Raw genomic sequence first — 23,619 nt, 5'->3', positions numbered from 1 at the left:
CCAGTGCAGGCAGAGAGAGAGCCCAGTGCAGGCACAGAGAGAGAACCCAGTGCAGGCACAGAGAGAGAGCCCAGTGCAGGCACAGAGAGAGAGAACCCAGTGCAGGCACAGAGAGAGAGCCCAGTGCAGGCACAGAGAGAGAGAACCCAGTGCAGGCAGAGAGAGAGAGAAATCAGTGCAGGCAGAGAGAGAGAAATCAGTGCAGGCACAGAGAGAGCCCAGTGCAGGCACAGAGAGAGAGAACCCAGTGCAAGCACAGAGAGAGAACCCAGTGCAGGCACAGAGAGAGAGAAATCAGTGCAGGCAGAGAGAGAGAAATCAGTGCAGGCACAGAGAGAGCCCAGTGCAGGCACAGAGAGAGAGAGCCCAGTGCAGGCACAGAGAGAGAACCCAGTGCAGGCAGAGAGAGAGAAATCAGTGCAGGCACAGAGAGAACCCAGTGCAGGCAGAGAGAGAGAGCCCAGTGCAGGCATAGAGAGAGCCCAGTGCAGGCACAGAGAGAGCCCAGTGCAGGCAGAGAGAGAGAAATCAGTGTAGGCACAGAGAGAACCCAGTGCAGGCACAGAGATATCCCAGTGCAGGCAAGGATGAAGCTGGGTGTGGAGCGCCAGTGCAGGCTGGAGCAAGACTGCTGAGCTGAGGCAGGAAGGAGCTGTGACATCAGGCCAGCACTTTCAGTTTCTTGGGAAGTGACGGAATCAAGACCTTCGCCATCCTGTGCAGCTAAAGGAGCCACCATGGCCGCATGGCAGCCCTCGGCTGAGGGGCCAGGGAAGTTCCACATTTTTGTTCACACTACGTCCTGGAAAAAATTAACAGTGCTGGTGTCTCCAGATCAGACTGTGCAGGAGCTCATAGACAAGCTGAAAGACCTGGACATCACCGTGAGGTTAGCAAAGGGAAAGCTGTTCTACAGAAATAAGCAGCTGGAGGGCAAGAAGACCCTGCGCCACTATGGAATCACCCCCAACTCCGTTCTGTACTATATCCAAAGTTGTAAGTGCAGTGTGGCTGGGGCAGGCTCTGTCTGGAGGTGGGAGAGGGGCTGTGGGTGCAGATCTGGTGCCTCCCGAGCAGGGACCCCGGCCAGGACCGCAGGTGGGAGGGAAGGGGCAAGGTGGCTGTGGCCGTGAGCGCATCAGGGAGCTGCCTCGCTGGGAGGAAGATGAGGGCCTGCGAATAGGAGCATTCTGTGCTCCTGTGCAGGGGGATGGCAGGAGGGAGAGGAAGGACTCTGCTCCTGGAAGTGGAGCAAGAAATCTGCTCTCTGCGCGGGAGCAGGGAGGGATGGAGAGGTGGCAGCTGGGAGCACGTTTGCAGCCCCGCAGGGGCAGCTGGGGGGATTCTTGTAGGAATCAAACTGGAGGGAAGAGGCTTCATGGCAAAGGTGTGAAGAAGAGAGAGAAGACAGGCAGAGGTACGGGCAGATACTGAAAGTATCCCATCCTCTGCGACCTTCCAGTACCTGAAGGGGGTGCACAAGAAAGCTGAGGACGGGCTTTTTACAAAGGCTTGGGGTGATAGGATGAGGGGGAATGGCTTTATATTGAAGCGGGGCAGATTTAGACTAGACATAAGGAGGAAATTCTTCACAACGAGGGCGGAGAGGCCCTGGCCCAGGTGGCTCAGGGAGGTTGTGGCTGCTCCATCCCTGGAGGTGTTGAAGGACAGGTTGGATGGGCCTTGAGCAGCCTGATCCAGTGGGAGGTGTCCCTGTCCGTGGCAGGGGGGGTTTGGAATTAGATGATCTTTAAGGTGCCTACCAACACAAACGATTCTGTGATTCCATGATACTCCTCTGACTGTGACCTGGCTCCTGAGCTCTCCTCTGCTTTGTGTTGCAGTTCCTGATGTCCTAGTTCAACCAGCTGGTTCTGGAACCATTGAATCTGCAAGTAAGGCCATGCCCTGGTCCTCACTGACCACCCGGTGCAGCAGGGCTGGGGGAGCTGCACGGTGGTCAGCAAAGGACCTCAGCTCACAGCGTGGTGGTGAGCGTGTCCCTGCCACAGCCCATGAGGAGGGTGGGAGCTGTGGTTGATGTGGGAGTGTGAGGTGGTGCAGGATGGGGTCAGCGTGGTTAGTGGGATTGGGAAGGCTGGGCAAAGGCTGCTTGAGGACGGCTTCTTCTCCCAAATTTGAGGCAAAAATGACCATGTATTCCTCTTGTTCCAGCTAGAGACTTGTTCTTTGCCCTAAGGTGGATGAAAGTCTCTGACAGCAGTGATAAGGTCTCGGAAAGCACAGAGGTGAGGTCTTGCAGGACGTGATAGCTGGGGCTGCAGTGCCTGAGTGAAGAGCTCACAGCCCGCCCTGTGCGTGGGGGTCCCGCGCTGCCCATCACACCACAGCACTACGCTGGGTGGCAGGAGCTGGTGGGTGCTGCCCTTGGTCCCAGCAGAGGGATCTCACCCTGCCGGCAGGCCAGGCGGGCACAGCGCCTGCGCCAGCCTGCTGCCTCCCTGCAGGATCGAGGAGCAGCACCAGCTCTCCACCCGGTGCTGGGCCTGTTGCTCTTGCCCTCAGCAGACCTTCTTCCTGTAGGCACCGCGGTCTTCAGAGCAGACACACAGCTTGGGAGCGCCTCCTCCCATGGTCCCTACGCAGGAGACACCTCACTGGCAGAACCTGGGCTCACGATCGCAGGGACACTGCTGGGTCTGCCAAGAGCCGGTAAGGGCTTTGCTGTCAAGGACAGGTAACGCTTTGCTGGTTCTGACAGGGCACTGCCACGCTCAAAGAAAACAGCAGCGCAGGGAGCCTGGGACTGACTCTGTCTAGGGGTTTTTGCATCCCTTCCAATTCTGTTATTCCCAGCAATTTGTCATGCTCCAGAAGAGTCCAGTCCCTTTTGCTACACTAACTCAGCACACAGCACCCCAGTTTTCAGGTTTGTGGGAAGACACTTGCATCCCACAATCATTCTCTCTGCGTCTGCCTGTGGCTGCTGTCCTCTTGCTGCTTCACCACAGCAGAAGGGGAAGAGCCCAGGCTTCCCTCACAAGAAAGGCCCCAAGCTCCCACTCTAAGCTGCCTTGTGCTTCACTGTAAATCCCAGCACCCCATTCAGGCCCAAACTGGCCACACTTGTGTTCCAGAGTTTTCCAGAAGTGACGCCAACCATAACCCAAGTCTCCTCGAAGAACCGCCTCAAGTACCAGTAAGAGCCGTTGGGTGAAGCAGGAGCACCCAAAAGCTGTGCCACGGGTGGCATGAGCCTGTCATCTCTCCCACCTGCAGAGCTCACCTGCCTCGTGAAGGTATCTACCAGTGCTCCATCACAGGCCTTGCATTTGAGGTGAAATCAGCAGTGACCGTCACCTACTGGAACACCAGGTGGACCAGGCACCTGAGCGAGGATGAGCAGGACACCCTAATGCCTGCCGGACCCCTCTTCCACATTAAGGTGCAGGCTGGAGTTGTGCAGAAAGTGTTTCTCCCGCATTTCATCTGCCTCGCAGGTACAGCAGCTGCAGGGACCTGGGCCTCCCAAGTTATCATCCCTCAGTCTGTCCCCCTCCAGGACATCTCCAGCTCCTTGGAGACCTCTCTCCAAGGTCCCTTGTGTTCCCCTGCTAAAGCCTTCCTGAGAAGGAGGCAGCCCGAGAGGTGCCAGGATGACTCAACAGAACCTCGATGCCTTTGCTGTCTGCCTCTTGCAGAGTGTGGAGCTGACAGACCATGCTTCATTGCCCATTTTGAATATGAGATGATGACCCTGGAGACACCGACCCTACTGATGCCTTTCTATGCTGTCCTAGACAATCCCAGCTTCTCACTGCTTGGGGTGCTCTGGAGGAAAATGCGTTCAAGCTTTGGTTCAGTGCCTGTGCACTCCCTGGTGCTGCTCTTCCAGCAGCTCAGTGCTGCAAACACAACCCTTCACCTCTACCTCATCCCAAATGACAAATCTGTGAAGCAGGTAAGATGGAGGGAGCTTGGCCACCTCAAAAGAGGATGACATCTGTGGTGGCTGCAGGAGCAGGGACTGGGTTTGATAAGCAAATGCCTCCCACTTTTTCTGCCACCAGCCTCTGATTCAGTGAGAATGACTGAGGTTGGAAAAGCCCTCTGAGATAACGCAGTCCAACCGTGCCCGTGTTCGTGCCCGTGCTGAGCACGCCCCAGAGCGCGGTGCTGCCTGTGGCACACGCTCAGCAGGCTGTTCTGACTGGGTCAGTTTCATCTCGACTTGCTGTGTCCATAGCTCTGGGGTTTATTCCTCTCTTAGAAGTGATGCTTGATGTTTGCAGGCCATTATCGAACAAGAAACGGATTGGAATTCAAAGGTTATTCCCAAGCCTCCCCCACTCACCCCTCTGTTCCTCGGCTGCGTTTACCGTGTGGCCGGCACAAATTCCGTGGAGATAACGCCTGACGTAAGTGGGATGAGAAAACAGAAGAAGGCTCTGCCTTCAGCCACGTCCCACGGCCAGAATCTGCCTCACCAGGTCTCAGGGCCTGCAGTGCTGGGGGCTGTTCTGGTTACACGTGGCAAAGGCATTTCATGATACACATAGAAACAGGGAGTGGTTTGGGTCGAAGGGACCTCAAAGCCCACCCAGTTCCAACCCCCTGCCATGGATCAGGTTGCTCCAAGCCCCATCCAACCTGGCCTTGAACCCCTCCAGGGACGGGGCAGCCACCCCTGCTCTGGGCAACCTGTGCCAGGGCCTCCCCTTCCTCACAACAAAACATTTCTCTCTAAGATCTCATCTCAATCTCCCCTCTTTCAAATCAAAACCGTTCCCCCTCATCCTAGCCCTGCACCCCCTGATCCCAGTTTTCCTTTAGCCCCCTTCAATACTGGAAGCTTCTCTAAGCTCTCCCCACAGCCTTCTCTTCTCCAGGCTGAACAACCCCAACTCTCTCAGCCTGTCCTCATACAGGAGGTGCTCCAGCCCTCAGATCACCTCCATGGCCTCTCCTGGACTCACTCTAACATCCCCAGAAACAGCTCAGAGCATACCCCAGCGTCCCAGTGGGGCTGTGTTTGGTTACAGGATGATGTATGTGGATTCCCTGCAGCTCTCCGTGCTGAGGGAGACTCAACTTGCTTCTTCCCTTGGCAGGAACACTTGACGTTCTGCTACCGGAGTCCAAAGAAACAGCAGCTCTTTGTTGAGATCTACATCAAGAATGTGGAGGAGGACACTGAGCTCTCTATAACAAACACACGCGACAACGTCCGGGTCTGGAAGACGTTACTGAGATCAGGTGGGAACAGCAGGTCCATCTAGGGGCTCATTCACCTTAGCAAAAGCAGAGGGGCAGCACCCAAACAGACCTCCCGCATGTTGTGGTCATGGGGATCTGCTCTCCTGTGGCAAGACCCTTGCTTAGAGCTGTTCTGCTTTAGGGCTTTTGGGAGAGGCTCTTGATCAAGAGCACAGGGTTAGAACGAGGGGGAACGGTTTTGAGATGAATGAGGGGAGATTGAGATGAGATCTTAGGCAGAAATATTTAGCTGTGAGTGTGGAGAGGCCCTGGCCCAGGTTGCCCACGGCAGTGGTGGCTGCCCCATCCCTGGAGGGGTTCAAGGCCAGGTTGGATGGGGCTTGGAGCCCCTGATCCAGTGGGAGGTGTCCCTGCCCATGGCAGGGGGGGAACTGGATGGGCTTTGAGGTCCCTTCGACCCAAACCATTCCATGATTTTGTGATCCTATCAAAAGGAGGAAGCTGGGAACAAGGCCATGCAAGGACACAGACCTTCTATGATTTCAGTGTTCAGTGATGTCTCTCTCCTTTCTCTTTCAGGTGATATAAGGCTTACTCCCCAAAAGCCTCCTCCCCACGGCTGCCACACCCCATCAGGTCAGTACAGAGTTTCAGAGCTGACACAAAGCTGGACATTTCAGTGTTCCCTGATGGGCAGGTGCAGTCAGCACACTGACCTACAACCTGCCCGAGAGAGCAGGAGAGTAGAGGGGCAGGCAAGAGCAAAGATAGGACCAGGGGTTTTCAGCTGAAAGGGGAGATTGAGATGACATCTGGGCAAGAAATGTTTTGCTGTGAGCATGGGGAGGCCCTAGGCCAGGTTGCCCCATCCCTAGAGGCCAGGTTGGATAGGCTTGGAGCCCCTGATCAGTGGGAGGTGTCCTGCCCCTGGCAGGGGGGTGGACTGTAAGATGTTCAAAGTCCCTTCCAACTCAAACCATTTTGCGATTCTACAAGGAAATGCCACCTGGGTGCCCAATTCAGCCTCACATAGGAGGACTGGGTGGAGGCTCAGGAGGAGAAGCTGGGCAGCGCTGCCCTGCCCCGAGGTTGCTCAGCACCCTGCTGGTGTCACCTGCCTTCCCAGCTTCTGTATCTTTACAAACTGCTTGCAACCCTGTGAGGTCTCAGGGCTCTGAGGCAGCAGCTCCTCACCTTGCAGGTGGGTGCAGGACAGCAGCTTCAGCCCCAGGCACTGCAGGAATCCCAGCGGGGACAGGTGCCACCACCTGACCTCCCCCAGCCCCTTCCCATTCCCACCCCTTTCCCTGCCCGGCCTCGGGTGCTCCCGTCCTTCTTGGTGGAGGATGGAGACCCGTGGCCGTGGGACAGGGTGCGCAGCCGTGGTGTCGCTGGCTCGGGGAGCCCCAGACCGTGGCGTGGACACCCCTGCGGCTGCCTGGCCGCTTGCAGCACAGTGACGTGGGCTTGGCCTCTGCTAGGAGCAGCCTTTGTGAAGAAGAACAAGACCGAGCTTTGCTCCAGGATGGCACAGGTCCCCTCCATTGTGCTACACCTACAGGATGCAAACGTCATCAACAAGGATGAAGAAGAGGAGGTGCTCAGCCAAGATACACGTCAAAGGAAGAACCGAGTCTTGCTGGAGCTACTGGAGAGGAAAGGCCCGGAGGCCCAGGAGCAGCTCTACCAGATCCTCAGGGATAAAGACCCATACCTCATCGCAGACCTGGAGAAGTCCAGCTAGGCCTGGGAGGGCAGATTGCATCTGCTCCCACTGCTCAGCCTGAGTTGGGCTCCAAGGAGCTCCAAGTGCCTGGTTTGGTATCCCCGCCCCAGCCGAAGGGGCAGCTGTATCCCAATTCCTCCCCAGGGAAAGGGGGGAGGAAATGAGAGAAAGAGGGGCCTGCGGGTTGGAAATGAAAACTAAAGCAGCTTTAAAGAAACAATAAGCCTAAAAGAGAAACCGCAATAATAGATACTGGACTCAAGAACTGGATTCAGGAACATGCGGATGGGTTCAGGGCCAGCAGACAGATGGGATCCTCCCCGAATGTCGCCTGTCGAGGACACAGGGGTGATCCTTGGGATCCCTAAGCTTTTATCCCAAGTACGACGTGTACGGCCACCACCACCAGAGGCAGCCGCTGCCTGAAAAACATGCTGGTGCCTTTCAGAAGCCGAAGACCCTCAGAGGCGGCTTAGCTGGGAAATCAGAGGACACGTTTTGCTCAACCCAGAATGAACGAGCTGAACCTCCTGGCAGAGCTGCAGGCATCCAGCCAGGGAGAGCAGCCGCTCTGCTGAAAGGAGCCATGGAAGGACTGTTGGGTTCACCGACGCCAGAGTCCTTGCATTTCAAAGCCTCTCTTGCCTTTTTGTATTTTCACATTAAATATTTTCTTAACTATATCTCCACACCATCTCTCGCTCTGTCCCGTGTGAGCGTGTGCTGCGGGGACTGAGGGCCACAGCCTGCTGAGCCTGCGGGTCAGGGGCCTTGGAGTCACCGACTGGAGGGATTGGGGCCCGGGTGCAGATCCCAGAGGGAACGGGGTCCTGGTGCAGCTCCCGGAGGGATCAGGATGCCAGTGCATCTCCTGCAGGGATTGGGGTCCAGTTCAGGTATCCTCAGCCCACGAAGGACATAAAGCTGTTGGAGTGAGTCCAGAGGAGGCCATGGAGAGGATGCGAGCACCTCCCGTGCGAAGACAGGCTGAGAGAATTGGGGTTGTTGAGCCTGGAGAAGGCTCAGGGAAACATCACAGCAGCTTCCAGGCCAGAAACCTCTCCCTAGGCCAGGCTTAGCAGGCTCTGCTTGCATCTCACCTCAGTCCAGGCAGGGTGCCTCATCCCAGCTCAGCTCCTCTGAGGATGCCCTGGCTCACCCCATCACTACAGCCCCTCATCCTGGCTCTGGGGACGGCATCACATGCCCCTGGGAGCCCCTTCCCCAGTAGCAGAGCCTTCATCTTCCTACATGACAGATCCCAAGGGCTCCTGGTGCCACGGGGCCAGAGCACGGCTGGGGCACAGAATCACAGAACGTCCTGAGCTGGAAGGGACCCACAAGGATCATCGAGTCCAGCTCCTGTCCCTGCACAGGAAAACCCCATCATTCACACTGTGGGGCCAAGAGCGTTGGCCCAAGGCTGCTGCAATATTGTCAGGCTTGGTGCCACAACTGCTTCCCTGGTAGCTGTTCCAGTGCTCCACCACCCTCTGAGGGATGAACCTGCTCCTAATGTCCACCCTAACCCTCCCCTGACATCTTCCTGCCACATCCCCTCCTTCCCCCTCCCCACATTGACCCCTGCCTTCTCCAATCCCTTTCTTTATTCAAATTCAACATTAAAACCACACATGGGGCCAGCGTGGACGTGTGGAGCGCAGCTCCAGCCCTGGTGCCCCTAAGTGTCCTCCCCAGCCCTGGCACAGCACCTGCATTCCCTCCCTTGTCACAGGAGGGGGGGTGCATCTTCTCTTGGGGTCCAGCCCATGGCCAAGGGCAGCCCTGGCCCATCCCCTGTGGACGTGAGAGCAGCAGCCCCCCACCTCATGGCCGGAGCTGGGGGTTGGTGGACAGCAGCCACTCGATGGTTTCCAGCAGGTAGTTCATGCTGTAGTGCCGGGCAATGTTCTGGAAGATGTTAATGTGCTCCATGAAGGTCTGCAGAGAAGGGAAGGAAAGAGGCAACCTGATCCAGTGGGAAGTATCCCTACCCATGGCAGAGGCTGGAAGTGGATGAAATTTAAGGTCCCTTCCAATTCAAATCATTTCATGATGGTAGTAGAGGGTCTCCAGAGGGCACCAACGGGCAGGGATGGTGGGGCAGAGGGCAGCACAGCAGGTCCCAAGGAGACAAACAGTTAGAAAAGGGGCAGAGGAGGAAGAGGACAGTGCAGGGCTCCTTGCTGTCCCTCTTAGGAGCTGCTGGCTTGGGGCTGGGCAAGGCAGGAGGGAGCACGCGTACCTGGGAGGAGATGGTCAGGGTGAAGTCTCCAGCACAACTGCAGTACACGGGCATATGCGTCTCCTTCACACCATGACACTTCTTGCACACCTGGAGTTTTAGGTGAGTCAGGAGCAGAGGCCAAGGGCAGAGTGAATGCGTCGGCCTCAGCAAGCCAGGGGCACAGAAAGAAGGGTGGAGCCCTGCACTCACCAGGTCCTGCAGGACAAAGGCCATCAGCTTCTTCTGCAGGGCTTCCACCAGCAAGGTTTCGATGGCACCGGAGTCGTATGGTGCCTGGCAGTTGGAGCAGACCCAGCTGGGCAACACCGACCCATCCTAGGGGCAAAGAGCAGGGAGGTGAGCACCAAGAGTCCCAAGCACAGGGATGTTGGAACCGATTCTAGAGAGGATGGAGCATCAGCCCAAGGATGCTCAGACCTGTCACAAGCAGCTGGAAAAGGAGGTTAACAGCAAAGATGTTGAGAGAGAGGATGGCCAGTGGGATTGAGCAGCCTCCAGCATTGCCATGCTGGGGCTTTGGTGTCCCCAGGACAGAGATTTCACCTGGGAGAGGGCAGGGTCCTTGCACAGGTCCAGGTCCCTGCAGAAGTTGCAGTTCCTGCAGATGACTTCAGGGAGCACATAGGAGCGGCAAGGGTCCCGAAACTGGGCTTCTTCTGAGAACTCGCCCACCTCGATGAGGCGCAGCAGGTCTCGGCGCAGTTTGTTCACCTGGTTGGTGACATTGGCATCCAAGGAGAGGACCTACAAGAACGCAGAGTGAGGTGACCCTAGCAGCAGAGGAGTGTCCTCACCAGGGACACTCAAATTCTCATGACCTCATATGGACACAGGGCAAGACAAAATGGTTTGAAGTCACTCCTGGAGGGAAGCTGTAGCAAATCTGAGCCATGGACAAGGACGAGAATCTGAGACGTGACCACAGACCTTCAGAAAAGGGGCAGGTCCCACCCCACTAACCTTGCAAACATATTTGATGAACTCCAGAGCTGGGTTGTTGAGCGGCAAATAAGAGCCAGGCAGCACCGGGAATAGGTCTGAAGGCTCAGTAGCATTACGAGACCCAGCCATCTTCTTCTGGATCTTCTGAGTGATGGTGAAGAAGCTCTGCGTGAGCTCATTGGCCACATAATCCTGCGAGAAGGTGATCATGCCTAGAAAGATGGAGCAGAAAGCATATGGACCATACAGTGGCATATGAGGAGAGCAAGGTGGGTGGCTCCCCACAGGCACTAGGGCTGTCCCACAGCTCGACACGCACCAGGCATGGCTCCCATCTCCCCCAGTGCCTCTTGGGACACCTGGCTGGTGCTCCTCCTCTTGACCGGGGTGCTCCCAGGAGCATTGCGCCGCAGCTCCTCCTTCATGCTGTGGTACACGGCCACAATGTAGGCTGGGGAGACATAAGGAAGGCTCCAGCTACAGCTGCATCACAGCAGCTGCCCCACTGCAGGTGCTCCTTGCCACCAGGGAGGCCCAAGAGACATTATCTCCTCCCTGAGACAGCTCACCAGACACAATCATCAGGAAGTAGCTCTGGCAGGAGGCAGCCTGGGGCAGGAACTGCACGATGTTCCAGTTGTTCTCCAGCAGTTCCTCCACGTTTGACTCCCCTTCCTCCTCCTCTTCTTTCCCTGCTGCCTCCTCCTCCTCCTCTTCCTCGCTGTCCTCTTCCTCCACCACCTGCCTATTGCTGATGTCCTGGAGGAGACAGTGATACTGTAGCGGCTCCTCATGCCCAGCCAAAGTCTCTCTGCTTCTCTCAACCCCCAGCACCCTGTTGCTGGGGAAACAGGCGCTTCCCATCTCTTACCTCCCCATAGTGGATGCGAGAATCCACTTTTCCCTTGATACCTCCATAATTCGCTGGATCCATCCAGAGCAGGAACTCCCAGCAGTGGGAGAAGGAGATGGTCAGAGAGTGGAAGATCTCCTTGGAGTGGATGCTGGAAGGAAGAAACTGCACTCACTCACAGCATTGGCACTGTCCCTAATTCAGGGCCTTCTCCTTGGGCCACCATGGGGAGGAGGTGATGCTGGCAAGAAGAGAGGGTTCCCCTCTCTCATCTAACCATCGGTAGAGTCTCCAGAAGAAGCCATGGCCAAGGAGTCTTGGCTCCATACACTTGTGTTGAGGTGGCTGGGATGCTGAGGGCCAACCAGGGAATGAGGTGCTAGGCACCTGAAGCTCTCCTGAAGGTCTCTTCTGGATTGAATACTATGAGTATTCTTGGAATATTACCTATAGAGGAGAGCTAAGGGACAGATCCCTGTGCCAGATAGGGCAGCGAGATCTGGGCAGCTTTGTCCCTTCAGAAGCTTTACAAAATAAAAGCAATTCAGAGCTGAGGCCCCATCAAAAGGCAGAAAATCAGGGAATGGTTTGGCTTGGAAGGGACTACAAAGCCCATCTAGTTCCAATCACCTGGCACAGGCAGGGACATCTCCCACTGGATCAGGTTGCTCAAAGTCCCATCCAATCTGGTTCTGAATGCCTCCAGGAATGGGGCAGCCACCACTGCTCTGAGCAACCTGGGCCAGGGCCTCCCCCACCCTCACAGGAAAACATTCCTCCTTAATCTCAATCTTCCCTCTTTCAGCTTAAAACCATACCCCTCATCCTATCCCTGCACTCCCTGATCAAGAGCCCCCTCCCAGCTTTCCAGGAGCCCCTTTCAGTATTAGAGGCTGCTCTAAGATCTCCTCACAACTTTCTCTTCTCCAGAACAACACCAACTCTCCCAGCCTGTCCCCATACAGGAAGTGCTCCAGCCCGCGCATTGTCTCCGTGGCTTCCTCTAGACTTGCCCCAACAGCTCCTTCCTGTGCTGAGGACTCCAAAACTGAACAGGGGGCTCTGAGTGAGGGGTAGGGATCCCCTCCCTGGTCCTGAGCCCTGCCTCAGCTCCACCACCCCCCTGAGCACCCCACCTGTTGATGATGTACTCCATGTAGCTGATGGCATCCTCAATGCGCCGCTTCTTGGTGCACAGGATGACCCGGTTGAAGTTGGCGTAAACCACCGAGGAGCCCAGACGCTTGAACTCTGCCACCAGCCTGCAGGCAAGGCAGAGGGGTCAATGGTCAGGAAGGCAAAGCCTGATGCATCCCGTGAAGGAAGGGCTGAGCCAGCACAGTCAGGAGTCAAGTGTGTCAGTGGTCATAGAATCACCAGGTTGGAAAAGACCCACCGGATCATCAAGTCCAACCATGCAAAGGACACCCAAACAGCAGGGAGAGGTCCAACCCACTGCCTACCTCTCTGGAGGCTGCGGCAGAGTGACCGGGTGCCAAAAGCATCCCAGTCACCAACGCCATGCCTGTCCCTTCCCCTTCCCCAGCCTGGCCCTCTCCAGGTCTCACTTACTGCAGGAAGAGCTTCTTCATCATGTTGTGGAGTGTGCGGTGAAGGGCCGGGTCGTAGAGCAGGGAGGAAGGAGAGCGGAGCCAGCGGTAAAAGTGAATGACCTGGTTGTCTGCGTAGACATTGTGATACTGCGTGATCTCCTTCACCCAGCTCACCACCATGCTCTTCAGGATCCTGCCAGGAGCGGAGAGACCACTGTCACCCTACCCGCCACCAGCAATCCCTTCCCCTTGCAGACAGGGAGGGACGTGTGCAGGTAATGCTGGAGGATTGAGAGCAGGAACTCTGCCAGAGCAGAGATGTGTAAGCCCCCAGCACACCTGCCACAGAGTAAATATGTGCTTCCATAAACCTGGTGGAACACAAAGGAAGTAGAAATAGGAAAGGGCAAAGTCTTCACTAGCATCCCCATGCATCTACTAGCTGAGCCACCAGGAAGTTCCAAGCCCAGGATCTTCAGAAGTCCATTGGAGAAGATGCCCACCCTGCCCTCGAGATCTGGATTTATATTTAGAGCACCCCACAAGCCCCACTGCTGGCACAAGTCAGGGAAAGGTGAAAGGCAGAGAACAAGAGATCAGATGCTCCATCTCCTGCTGGCTCCTACAGCCATACCTGAAAGTGTTGGAGCAGAGGGCGGTTTCATCATAGCTTGCCGGGATGTTTGCAGCTTGGTTTCCTGTCACCATGTCTTCTAGGGATGCCTGCTGAATCACGTCAAAGCTGATGCTCATGCTGGAGCCTCCTTCCATGTCATTTATGTGGTGGGACTGCAGGACCGTGTTTACAGCCAGGCTCTGGATGTCCAGCTCCAGGCACACTAACAGCAAACACAATGCTCAGCAGGCAGGGCGAGGGACTGTGGCCATCCTCCCTGCCCCTCTGCCAGAAGCGCTTCTCTGTGGAATGGTTGGACTTGATGATCTGGTGGGTCTTTTCCAACCTGGTGATTCTATAATTCTATGATTCACAGTTGTAAGGGTGATAAATAGGTGCTGCCACTATGGGTGGCAAGATGGTTTCACAGTGTGGTTGCTTTGACCAGCACATGCCTCCCAACAAGACTAGGACCTACTAAGTCTTTGGGGACCACCATTTCTTTCTGAAAGTTGCAGCAAAGGAGCTCAGAAGAAATGACTGCCGCTCAACCTGTTTCTGCTTGAAAAAGACCTGTCCTAGGGTCACCAGGGGTGACCAGCTGAGCTGACACCGCAGGTGGTCATTGAATCATAGAATGTTTGGGAAGGGACCCACAAGGATCATCAAGTCCAACTCCTATCCCTGCACAGGACAACCCCAACATTCACATCATAGAATCACCAGGTTGGAAAAGACCCACCAGATCATTGAGTCCAACCATTCCTATCAAACACTAAACCATGCCCCTCAGCACCTCGACCACCCGTCCCTTAAACACCTCCAGGGAAGGTGACTCAACCACCTCCCTGGGCAGCCTGTTCCAGTGCCCAATGACCCTTTCCGTGAAAATTTTTTTCCTAATGTTCAGCCTAAACCTCCCCTGGCGGAGCTTGAGGCCATTCCCTCTCATCCTGTCAATTCACATGGTAGAACTAAGGGCTTTGGCCAAAGTATTCTGCAATATTTACAGGCTTGGAGCCGTGACTGCTTCCCTGTTCCAGTGCTCCATCACCCTCTGGGGGAAGAACCTGCTCCTAATGCCCAACCTAACCCTTCCCTGGCATCTTCCAGCTGTTCCTTCGGGTCCTGTCATTGGTCACCAGAAAGAAGAGATCAGTACCTGCGCCTCCCCTTCACAGGGAGCAGTAAACTGGGATGAGGTCTCCCATCAGGTGGCCAAGAGTTGGGAAGGAATCTACGTTCAGATGCCTGCACGTGTTGCAGTTGAGACCCCCCATGCCCCTTGCATGCCCCTTGCCCAGATTGCTGCTGGAACATCTAAGCTTCTGGTGACTGCTGTCAACACAGACTCTTCAGAAAGCGCACTCATCCCTCCCGCAGGGCTTGCAGAGCAGGATCCAGCTCTGTCCCCGCTCAGCGCTACCACCCTCCTCACCTGTGGAGTAGCAGCCAGGGTTGTTGATCTCCACGGAGGCTCTCTCATCAAACTCCATGACAAGGCGGTTGTCATCAGCCTCCTTCCCCCCCAGGTCTGGGCGGGCTGTGGGCGAGAGCCACAGCAAGTGGTTGTGACGACGGAGGTGGCGTGAGAAGAAGAGGTCAGAGCCGAAGGTGGAGATGTCCTCAGGGAGGTTGCCAATGGGGATGTGGTAGTACCTGGCGCAGAGGGAAACAGTCACTGGGGTAAGTGCAGCTGCTGAGAAGTCGGGGATCCCTACTTGTCCCCTCAAGGGATGGGGCAACCTCCTGTGGTCCCACCAAGGGCACAGCAGCCCCAGGGGAACGCAGCCGCCTTGGGTACCTGCTCATCTCAAAAGCCTGGGAGAGGCAGGTGTCCAGGTTGAGGTAGTGGCGGATCATGCGGCGGGCGGCGTGGCGCTGCCAGTCCAGGACCGAGTAGCTGATGTCGTCTACCAACCGGATGGGGACCAAGGGGAACTCCTCAATGATGGGGATCCCACTCGCCAGCCGTTTCACATCCCAGTTAGACTGCACAGCGACCAGCGTGGGGCCCCGGCGCTCATCCTACAGGAAGAAGAGGACATGTCCTGGTGCACCTCTCCAGAGAGAGCCTCTGCTCAGCAGGGAACAGGCAGGACCACACTCCTCTGCACTCCTGAAGCACCCACCTCCACGCAATCAACTCTCCAGCTGCACACGGGGATGGGGGAATATTGAGGTGGCCTTACTGCTTGCACTGTCCTCAGCAAGCCACCCAAGCAAGCCAAAGCCCTTGAGCAACATCCACTTCTACCCTCTGACCTTCAGGCCAACAGCTCCATTGCAGGTGCTGTTGGAGCTGGAGCAGCAGTGCCTTCTGCAGCAGCTTCCCCATCCCACATGCCTGCATGGACCAGGTCCCACTGGGATCTCCCTCACATCTTCACCTCACCTTGTAGCCCTGCAGCAACCGCTGGATGGCTCTGTAGACGGCCTTGGGGTCAGTCTCAGCACGCACTTCAAAGGTGTGCTTGTCCGGGGGCAGCAGCTCTTCGCCTGCCTTCTCCAGCAAGGCGCTGCGCTCCGCTGAGAAGAGGGTGGTCAGATTCGGCATCTGGTTGCTGCGTACCTGTGCCCAAGGGGGACTGGGTCAGAGCTGGGGGAGAGGGACTCCAGATTGCATGATCCTGGGGGTGTCTGTCTCCCCTCCATGCACCATGAGATGCCTTCCACCCAGACCTGCCGAAACGTGCTCAGAGAATCCTCCCAGTGCCTGACCCCTATGGTCTGGGTTGGAAGGGACCTTTAAAACCCATCCAGTTCAGACCCCGTACAACGAGCGGGGCCATCTACAACCAGATCAGGTTGCTCAGAGCCCCATCCAACCTGATTGCGAATGTTTCCAGCGATGGGACCTTCAAAACCTCTGGGCAACGTGAGCCACTGCTTCATCACCCTCACAGCAAAACACTTCCTCCTTACACCCAGTCTAAATCTCTCTTCTTTTAGTTTAAAGCCATAACCCAGTGTCCTATCACAACAGTCCATCCCCAGCTTTCCTGGAGCCCCTTTCAGTACTGGAAGCTGCTCTAAGGTCTCCCTGCAGCCTTCTCTTCTCCAGGCTGAACAACCCCAACTCTCTCAGCCTGTCCTCATACGGGAGGTGCTCCAGTCCCCAGATCATCTCTGTGGCCTCCTCTGGCTTCACTCCAACAGCTCCATGTCCTTCCTGTGCTGAGGACTCCAGAACTGGATGCAGGGCTCCAGGTGGGGTCTCACCATAGTGAGCAGAGGCACAGAATCCCCTCCCTGGCTCTGCTGGACCTGCCGCTCTGGGGGCAGCCCAGGACACATTTGCTTTCTGAGCTGTGAGTGCACAGTGCCAGCTCATGTCCAGCTTTTCATCCACCAGCACCCCCAGTTCTTCCAGCCTCTGAAATCCCACCTTACCTTGTCCAGCACAAAGACAGCGGCTTTGCGCTGCGAGGGGATGAAGAGGCCCAAGAGCGCCTTGCTGCCCTGGGAGCTGTGGTAGAGGTAGATGTGGCGAATGCTTCCTAGGGACACAGAGTGCAGAGCATCAGTTGTGCCCATGGGCGCCAGGTCTTGGGTGCTCTATCAGCCCCTCTTCCCGTGGGCCTTACCTGGCTCCAGGTAGGTGAACTGGGCCAGCGAACGCATCTCCAGGTGTTTAATGTCAAAGGTTTCAGCTTCTCGCCCCTCCAGGTGCCGGACAAGCTGCCTGCTGACCATGCACACGCAACCCAGGTGGATCAGGGCACAGAAGAGGAGCGGCACCTTTAAGGATGGGGAGAGATGTGGTGGAACCATGTTCTGCTACCAAGCTCCTCTCGGGGCTTTCAGACATAGATCAACCTGGCTTAAAACCCACAGGCAGGACATACCTGAGGTGTGTCCAGCATGAGCTTGGTGTTACCACCCTTGCCAGTGCCAGAGATACAGAACAAGTATCTTAATTCTTAACTCACACCCATTCACACCTCACCCCAGATGTCACTGTCAAGGGGCAAAATCCCCTCCCTGGCCTTGCTGGTCCCACTGCTTTGGACACAGCCAGTTCTTTGTCTTTGATTCTGGTGTCTCACCAAGCTGTTGAATTTTTAAGTACCAGGTGTCCTCCTGCCCCACTACCACTCCAACTAATGGCCACCAGTCAGCAATCCTTAAAAACAGGCCCGTGGAGGAGTTACCTGGGTCTCATACACTCCCTCGATGTCTGGAGCAGAGAGGTCAGCGTTGATTTCATTGATGTGCTCTTGGTACATGTCTTCAGGGACAGAGTATTCATAGAGGTTGTACACCAGGTTTGAGCGGGGCAGGATCCTGTTCACCTGCCGAGGCAAGGGACACGCTGAGGGGGCACAGCGGCACCACTGGGGTCCGAGCCAGCACAGCTCCTATGGTTTCACCTTCCTAAGGACACCAGTGGCTTGTGGTCACACATGTCACAAATTCCCATCACAGAGAACCTGTTCTCTGGGCAGGCTGGGATCTGCAGAGGGACCAGGGAGGGTGAGGTACATCCGTGCAAAAGGAGAGCAAGGTCCTGTATGGCAGACGCTTGCAAGACCCACTTGCAGCAGAGGTGAAGAGCCTGATCCCAAAGCAAGCAGCTGTTTCCCCTTCCAGAAGGGGAGCTCCTCACCCTCCTGTAGGCTGCTCCCTCCTCTGGCTTCGGGACACGTTGGTTGACGTAGAAGACCCGGGGGATGCTCAGCTTGATGCAATGCAGGTCTTTCCCAATCACAGCCCACAGCCTAAACAGCCCAGGCTGGCTGGTCTCGGCAATCTGCAGGACACACGGGGATCAAAGGTAGTATCAGTAGGGAGACCTCAACAAGTTATCTAGGCTTATGTCTAAGCTGTGGAGCACTTAGTGGATCTATGGCCAGCTGGTGGTCACAAAGAAAGCACGGGGCTTAAAGTGTCATCACTCTCCACACTGGAGTCCCCGCGTCATAGAATCATGGAATCACTGTGGTTGGAAAAGCCCTCTAAGCTCATCCAGTCTAACTGTCCGCCCAACCCCACTGTGTCTACTGAACCATGTCCCCAAGTGCCATAGCTACATGGTTTTTGAACCCCTCCAGAGAAGGAAACTCCATCACTGCCTTGGGCAGTCTCTTCCAATGCTTGACTAGCACTGGAACACAGCGTGTCCTGCTAATGTCCCAGTCCACCAAGGGGAAAACCCTTTGGCTAAGGCTGGCCACCCAACTCAAGCCAACCCTTGATGTCAGCTAAGCCACTTGCTGTCCTAGACCAGCCACCCCATCTCAAGCTCAGGGACTCATCTTGAGAAGGGTTGTTTGTGGCTCTGGAGGCCCTTCTGGAAGGTGAAAGGGGTGACAAGGCAGCTGGGCTCAGACAGCCATGGGTAATGAAGATCTGTGAAATCACAGAATCATAGAATAACCAGGTTGGAAGAGACCCACCGGATCATCCCCATCTTTGTGTTTGTATATAGGCTGCTACCAGGGATCACTGGAATTCTGCATCCATTCCAGGCACACTGTGCCCAGCGCTGGGCTTCCCAGGACAGGAGAGAGACAGACATCCCAGAGAGAGTCTCACAAAGGGTCACAAGGATGAAGAAGAGACTGGAGTATCTTTCACATGAGGAACAGCTGGGAGAGCTGGGACTGTCCCACCTGGAGCAGAGGAAGCTCAGGGGGAATCTCATCAGTGTACAGGAAGATCTGAAGAGAAGTGCAAAAAAGGATGGAGCCAAGCTTCCTAGTGGTGCCCAGTGGCAGGACCAGAGGTCATGGACATGAACTGGGACACCGGAGTGGTGCTGGGGCCAGCATTTGACCACAGACAGTGTAAATTTGAGGCTTACGCCCCAGGCTGCCTCCCTGGTACCTGCACGATCTGCCAGGGCAGGTCCAGGATGCTGCGTGCGGTCCTGCGCAGGTAGCTGCCCAGCCCTTTGGAAAGGGCATCACGGACCACTCCTCCATCTGCTGCCACCCCAGAGTCCTCCAGACGCCGCCTCTTCCGCCGCTCCCGCCGCTGCCGAGCCTGCAGCTCCCACTTCTTCTGGTGGTAGCGCAACCACACCAGCCACTCTTCCTTCATGGGGTGACAGCAAATGTGTCCAGTCAGAAACCAGCGCAGGCTTCCCAGCCCGCCTACACCAAGCCACAGCCAAGCCCTCCACCCCTCAGACCCACACCACATCCGGGCCCCAGCTGTGAAGCCACCAACAGCCCACCTTGCTCCATCAGTGGTTACATTTCTCTATTTCCTGGTCCAATTCCTCCTTGCAGCCCTAAGCCACAGGCGAACAGAGGGTTCCAGGAGACCCACAGCTCACTTCTGGCAGCGCCCAAGCTGCTTGGGTAGATGCACCCAGCCCCAAGGCATCTCCTGCCCAGTCTGCTTCACCTACCTTAGTGGTGCCCAGGGGTGGAGGTGGACCCAGGATCTCTCGCCAGGACTGGAAGAGCTCCAAATACTGGGACATCTGTTGGCTTTCCTCTGCCGCAGGCACCCGCTTCCTCTTATTTGCAATGGGAACCAGGGGCTGAAGGGTCTTGGCAGCCCCAAAGTCCTCTATGTCACCAATCTGTGAGCTGGGTGTCCCCTCTGGGAGCTGGTTGGCAAGGACCTGAGGGTGCAAGAACAGCAGGAGGACGTAGGTTGCAGGAAGAGTCCCATCAGCACAGACAGCACCTTCACTCCTGCTCCTTACCTGTCTCTTGCCTTCTGAAGTGAAGAGCTCATTGATTTTCTTCTGTTTGTAAATATCATTCTTCTCCAGGAGCTTCTTGTGGAGCCAATCTGGGTGCCGGACCCGTGGTACTGGGTTCTTCACCTGCAGAGCAACTCCACATCACAGTAAGCCCCCCCAGCAAAGCCCTCCTCCCGAACCCCCCACGCTCCGTACCTGTTGCAGGGCGGCAGGAATGGTGATGATTTTCTGGATAGTGCTGCCCAGCCTCTCGATGTAGTAGTCCCAGTCCAGGATCTGTGAAGAGGGCAGAGCACAAGGTAGCGAAGAAAGCTGAGCAGAAGGCAACCAGATGCAGGATCAAGTGCCTCAGACACTGTATCGGCAGATGACACTAAGCTGGACAGAATTGTTCATCTGCTTGAGGGCAGTGAGGCTCTGGACAGGCAGGATCCATGGGCTGTGACCAACGGGATGAGGTTCAACAAGGCCAAGTACCAGATCCTGCACTTGGGTCACAACAGCTCCCGTGCAGCGCTCCAGGGTTGGGGAAGAGCAGCTGGAAAACTGCCTGGCAGAGCAGGACCTGGGGATGCTGACCGTGAGCCAGCGAGGTTGCCCCAACTCACCGCGCGGATGTTGAAGTCCTGCAGCGAGGGGCTCTTCAGCCACTTCCGCAGGTAGTGCTTGCGCACGCTGGGCTCGGCTTGGAAGATGGCGAGGGGGATGGCCCTGGGGAAGGCAGGGAAGAATTTATCCACCCAGAGCAAGGTTCTGGCAGCACAGGATGCCCTCTCCCAGCCTGGGGAAACCTCCAGGCCCATGAGACCATCACACAGTAGCTGCACGGCATTACCCATGGCCAGTCCTGCTCACGGTCTGAGACAGCAGACAGGTCATCACTTGGTCACCACCCCAGCTCACTATCCTCCTGCTGCCCTGCCCTTCCCCTCATGCTACCCGCACCCTGGCCCCTCAGGACGAGGTTACCTCTCGGTGACTGGAGACCCTTCTGGTTTCTTGGAAATGATGAACCGGCAGCTCAGCCCTGCGTCCTTCACCATCTGGTCCCCCAGGAACTCTGCCAGGCGCTTGGCAGTGCTGATGGACGTGGATTTCTGCTCCCCGTAGTCCTCCAACTTACGCGACATGGACCGGTTCTCTGAGATCAGCTCAAACAGCTCTGAATCAGGCATGTTGGCAGCCTGGAAGAGAGGTGGAAAAAAGCCCCAAAGCTAGAAAGAATCTATGATCAAAACTTGCAGCTGTCAGATACAGGGACCGCCTACACCAAACAACCCCAGGCAGCACTCCAGGCTTGGGAAAGAGCAGCTGGAAAGCTGCCTGGCAGAGAAGGACCTAGGGGTGCTGATCAACCTGGCCTCCAACATCTCCAGAGATGGAGCAGCCACCACTTCTCTGGGCAGCCTGGGACATGGCCACCCTACTCTCACAGCAAAACATTTCCTCCTTATATCCAGTCTAATTCTCTTCTCGTTTAGTTTAAAATCATTCCCCTTGTCCCGTCACTACAGAGCCTGACAAAAAGCCTGTCCCCGTTTTTTTGTCAGCCCCCTTTCAGTGCTGAAAGCTGCTCTAAGGCCTCCCCACAGCCTTCTCTTCTCCAGCCTGAACAACCCCAACTCTCTCAGCTCATCCTCGTACATGAGGTGCTCCAGTCCTTGGGTCATCTCCATGGCTTCCTCTGGACTCACTCCAACAGCTCCATGTCCTTCCTGTGCTGAGGACTCCAGAACTGGACCCAGAGCTCCAGGTAGGGTCTCGCCGGAGTGGAGCAGAGGGGCAGAATCCCCTCCCTGGCCCTGCTGGTTCTACTGCTTTGGACGTAGCCCAGGACACGGTTAAAACAAGTGACTGTCATTCTCTACCTCAGCAAGCGCCGAAGTCCTTGGGCCATGAGGGTCACCTAACCAGCTCCATGAAGGAGGCAACTGGAGAAGGACACCACTCACCCACAGTCATAGCTGAATGATGAGCACTAGCACTAAAATACCCTGACCAGCAGCCCTAGAGAGCCAAAGCAGCAGAAATAAGATGGAAGTGACCTGAGGCCCAGCAGGCACGTATGCTTTGTAAGTGAAGCCCAACCCTTCAAATAGTGCCTGATCAGCTCTGATACTTGTTCTCTGGCCCCACCTTGAGAGCAAGGCACGCCGAGCCGTGCTTACCTTGCTGTAGAGCACATCCAACCAGTAATCAGCCACCTTAGCCACAGAAGCATAGACCTCCTCCAGGGTGCTGCCTTTCAGAAAGGCTTCAAACACAGAGGACTGGAATATCTTCACCAGCTGCAACTCTCCTCGGCGCTTCACCTCGAATCCCTTCAGCTCAGCCAGGGACCCATCCTCGTTGAATACCGCGTACCTAGGAGACAGCGTGGGCATCACCTGGCAAGCCCTTCTCCTACCTGACCACATTCATAGAATGATGGAATAGTTAGGGACAGAAGGAACCTTAAAGCCTATCTAGTTCCAACCCCTTCCACTGGATCAGGTTGCTCTAAGCCCCATCCAACTTGGCCTTCAACACCTCCAGGGACGGGGCAGCCACCGCTCCTCTGGGCAGCCTGGGCCAGGATCTCCTTGAGATCAAAGTCCTACAAGCAGAGCCCACTCAGTGCTTCCCATCGCCTCAGCTCCTACAGCAGAGCCTCAGTGCTGGCTGGAAGGCCCCAAGGAGATGGTGGAGCTCAAACAGTGGGGCATTAAGCAGAAGGAAGCAAAGAGCTGTAAGGGCAGAGGGGCTGGAGGGCAGCAAAGGCATCTCTTGGATCCAGACCCTGGTCTGCAGGCACCCTCTAGCTTGTGGCTGCTATTGCTCCTGCTCACATTCCTATTCAGGAAGCTGCAGAGGTGACATTCAAGTACAACTATCCCATACATGACAATAACAGCAGCACCTGTTCCTTCTTCCAGATGGAAAAGGGAAGGGAGATGTCTAGGAGACACCTCCATTATTGGAGGTCTGTGAATTCCCGAGGGATGGGAAGGCAGCAGCCGGTGAGTTTAAACAGATCAGGTTGAATATAAGCAGCATTAGGAGTGCTCAGAGGCAAAGTCAAAGTTCTCCTGCACCTCAGAGCCAAGCAGGGAGATCGTGTCTGGTCACCAGGGTTGGTTTGCTGTCATCTACTAACATGTATTGCCCTAGAGCAGCACGGGAGGCAAGCACAGAGCTGGATTCAAAGATGACCTGGTGTAAGGAACCTGCTGTTTAAAGCCAGAGAACCAAGCATGCTGCCAGTTCCTGAGGCAAGAACCAATACGCTCCACATGCACAAAGGGAAAGAGACCCTCAACCTCCTACCTGGAGGAAATAATAATATTTCAGACTTTGAAATCTCACCTTTTCTTCAGCTTCTTGCCCTCTTCCTTGGAAGCTGGGAGGATCATGGCCAGGTAGGGGCCATCCACTTCAAAAAAGATGCTGTTCTCTGAGCGTGTGACATAGGTGAGAGAGGCGGGGTCCTGCAGTTCCTGGTACTGATTATTGGTGAAGCCTTCCTACGGGCACAGACCCAGAACAGCTTCACTCAACAGCTGGGTGGTTATACCAGGAGATGCCCCAAAGGGAACCCCAAGCACCCCCTCTCTAAAAGCTACCGCACAATTTCAGACTCAAAAATCAAAACATTTGACCTGTTTGTTGGAAAGAAAACCACTTCAGACCCTGAAGTTGTGTTGTTTTGTCTTACAGAAGATGGACCAAGCCAAAGATGGGTTGGACCTTGCTCTAGCTTGGAATCCCAGCCTGCATAGGTGAGCACACACCAACCCTGGCCTCGGACACCCCACCCTCTCCACTGCAGGGATAGCAGAGCCTTTCCCACCACTCAGATGCTC

General features: G+C 55.9%; 2 protein-coding genes across 3 annotated transcripts in view; one reads left to right on the top strand and one right to left on the bottom strand.

Annotated features, from left to right (window-relative positions):
- The first annotated feature begins 715 nt into the window (after positions 1–715).
- Positions 716–7,587, top strand: LOC138728050 (caspase recruitment domain-containing protein 8-like). Of its 2 annotated transcripts, XM_069871034.1 has the most exons (12): positions 716–996; positions 1,845–1,895; positions 2,176–2,249; positions 2,545–2,673; positions 3,099–3,160; positions 3,241–3,461; positions 3,663–3,922; positions 4,254–4,379; positions 5,073–5,217; positions 5,758–5,814; positions 6,380–6,436; positions 6,660–7,587. In XM_069871034.1, the coding sequence occupies exons 1-12, from the start codon at positions 738–740 to the stop codon at positions 6,920–6,922; spliced, it is 1,704 nt and encodes a 567-aa protein (XP_069727135.1). In that variant the 5' UTR covers positions 716–737; the 3' UTR covers positions 6,923–7,587. The 2 variants fall into 2 exon arrangements, with proteins under 2 accessions (XP_069727135.1, XP_069727136.1); XM_069871035.1 differs by lacking the exon at positions 6,380–6,436.
- A 911-nt stretch (positions 7,588–8,498) lies between these two features.
- POLE (DNA polymerase epsilon, catalytic subunit) overlaps positions 8,499–23,619 on the bottom strand; it is a 28,778-nt gene continuing 13,657 nt past the window's right edge. Inside the window, exons 23-48 of the mRNA XM_069871247.1 lie at positions 23,123–23,280; positions 21,946–22,141; positions 20,747–20,961; positions 20,386–20,488; positions 19,973–20,053; positions 19,778–19,900; positions 19,475–19,693; positions 18,946–19,155; positions 17,726–17,869; positions 17,271–17,411; positions 16,704–16,857; positions 16,510–16,616; positions 15,512–15,688; positions 14,921–15,144; positions 14,555–14,775; positions 13,135–13,339; positions 12,520–12,693; positions 12,084–12,209; positions 10,966–11,098; positions 10,664–10,853; positions 10,414–10,545; positions 10,113–10,306; positions 9,696–9,896; positions 9,342–9,467; positions 9,150–9,239; positions 8,499–8,845 (exon numbers count right to left, since the gene is read on the bottom strand). Coding sequence (XP_069727348.1) covers positions 8,732–8,845; positions 9,150–9,239; positions 9,342–9,467; positions 9,696–9,896; positions 10,113–10,306; positions 10,414–10,545; positions 10,664–10,853; positions 10,966–11,098; positions 12,084–12,209; positions 12,520–12,693; positions 13,135–13,339; positions 14,555–14,775; positions 14,921–15,144; positions 15,512–15,688; positions 16,510–16,616; positions 16,704–16,857; positions 17,271–17,411; positions 17,726–17,869; positions 18,946–19,155; positions 19,475–19,693; positions 19,778–19,900; positions 19,973–20,053; positions 20,386–20,488; positions 20,747–20,961; positions 21,946–22,141; positions 23,123–23,280 — 4,158 coding nt within the window. The 3' untranslated portion in view covers positions 8,499–8,731. The remainder of the gene's footprint in view (positions 8,846–9,149; positions 9,240–9,341; positions 9,468–9,695; positions 9,897–10,112; positions 10,307–10,413; positions 10,546–10,663; positions 10,854–10,965; positions 11,099–12,083; positions 12,210–12,519; positions 12,694–13,134; positions 13,340–14,554; positions 14,776–14,920; positions 15,145–15,511; positions 15,689–16,509; positions 16,617–16,703; positions 16,858–17,270; positions 17,412–17,725; positions 17,870–18,945; positions 19,156–19,474; positions 19,694–19,777; positions 19,901–19,972; positions 20,054–20,385; positions 20,489–20,746; positions 20,962–21,945; positions 22,142–23,122; positions 23,281–23,619) is intronic.

Source organism: Phaenicophaeus curvirostris, chromosome 17 (assembly GCF_032191515.1).
Source record: "Phaenicophaeus curvirostris isolate KB17595 chromosome 17, BPBGC_Pcur_1.0, whole genome shotgun sequence".
NCBI classification, from domain to species: Eukaryota; Metazoa; Chordata; class Aves; order Cuculiformes; family Cuculidae; genus Phaenicophaeus; species Phaenicophaeus curvirostris.
The sequence above is the reverse complement of the archived record's forward strand: the minus strand, read 5'-3'. Positions and strand labels throughout refer to the sequence as shown.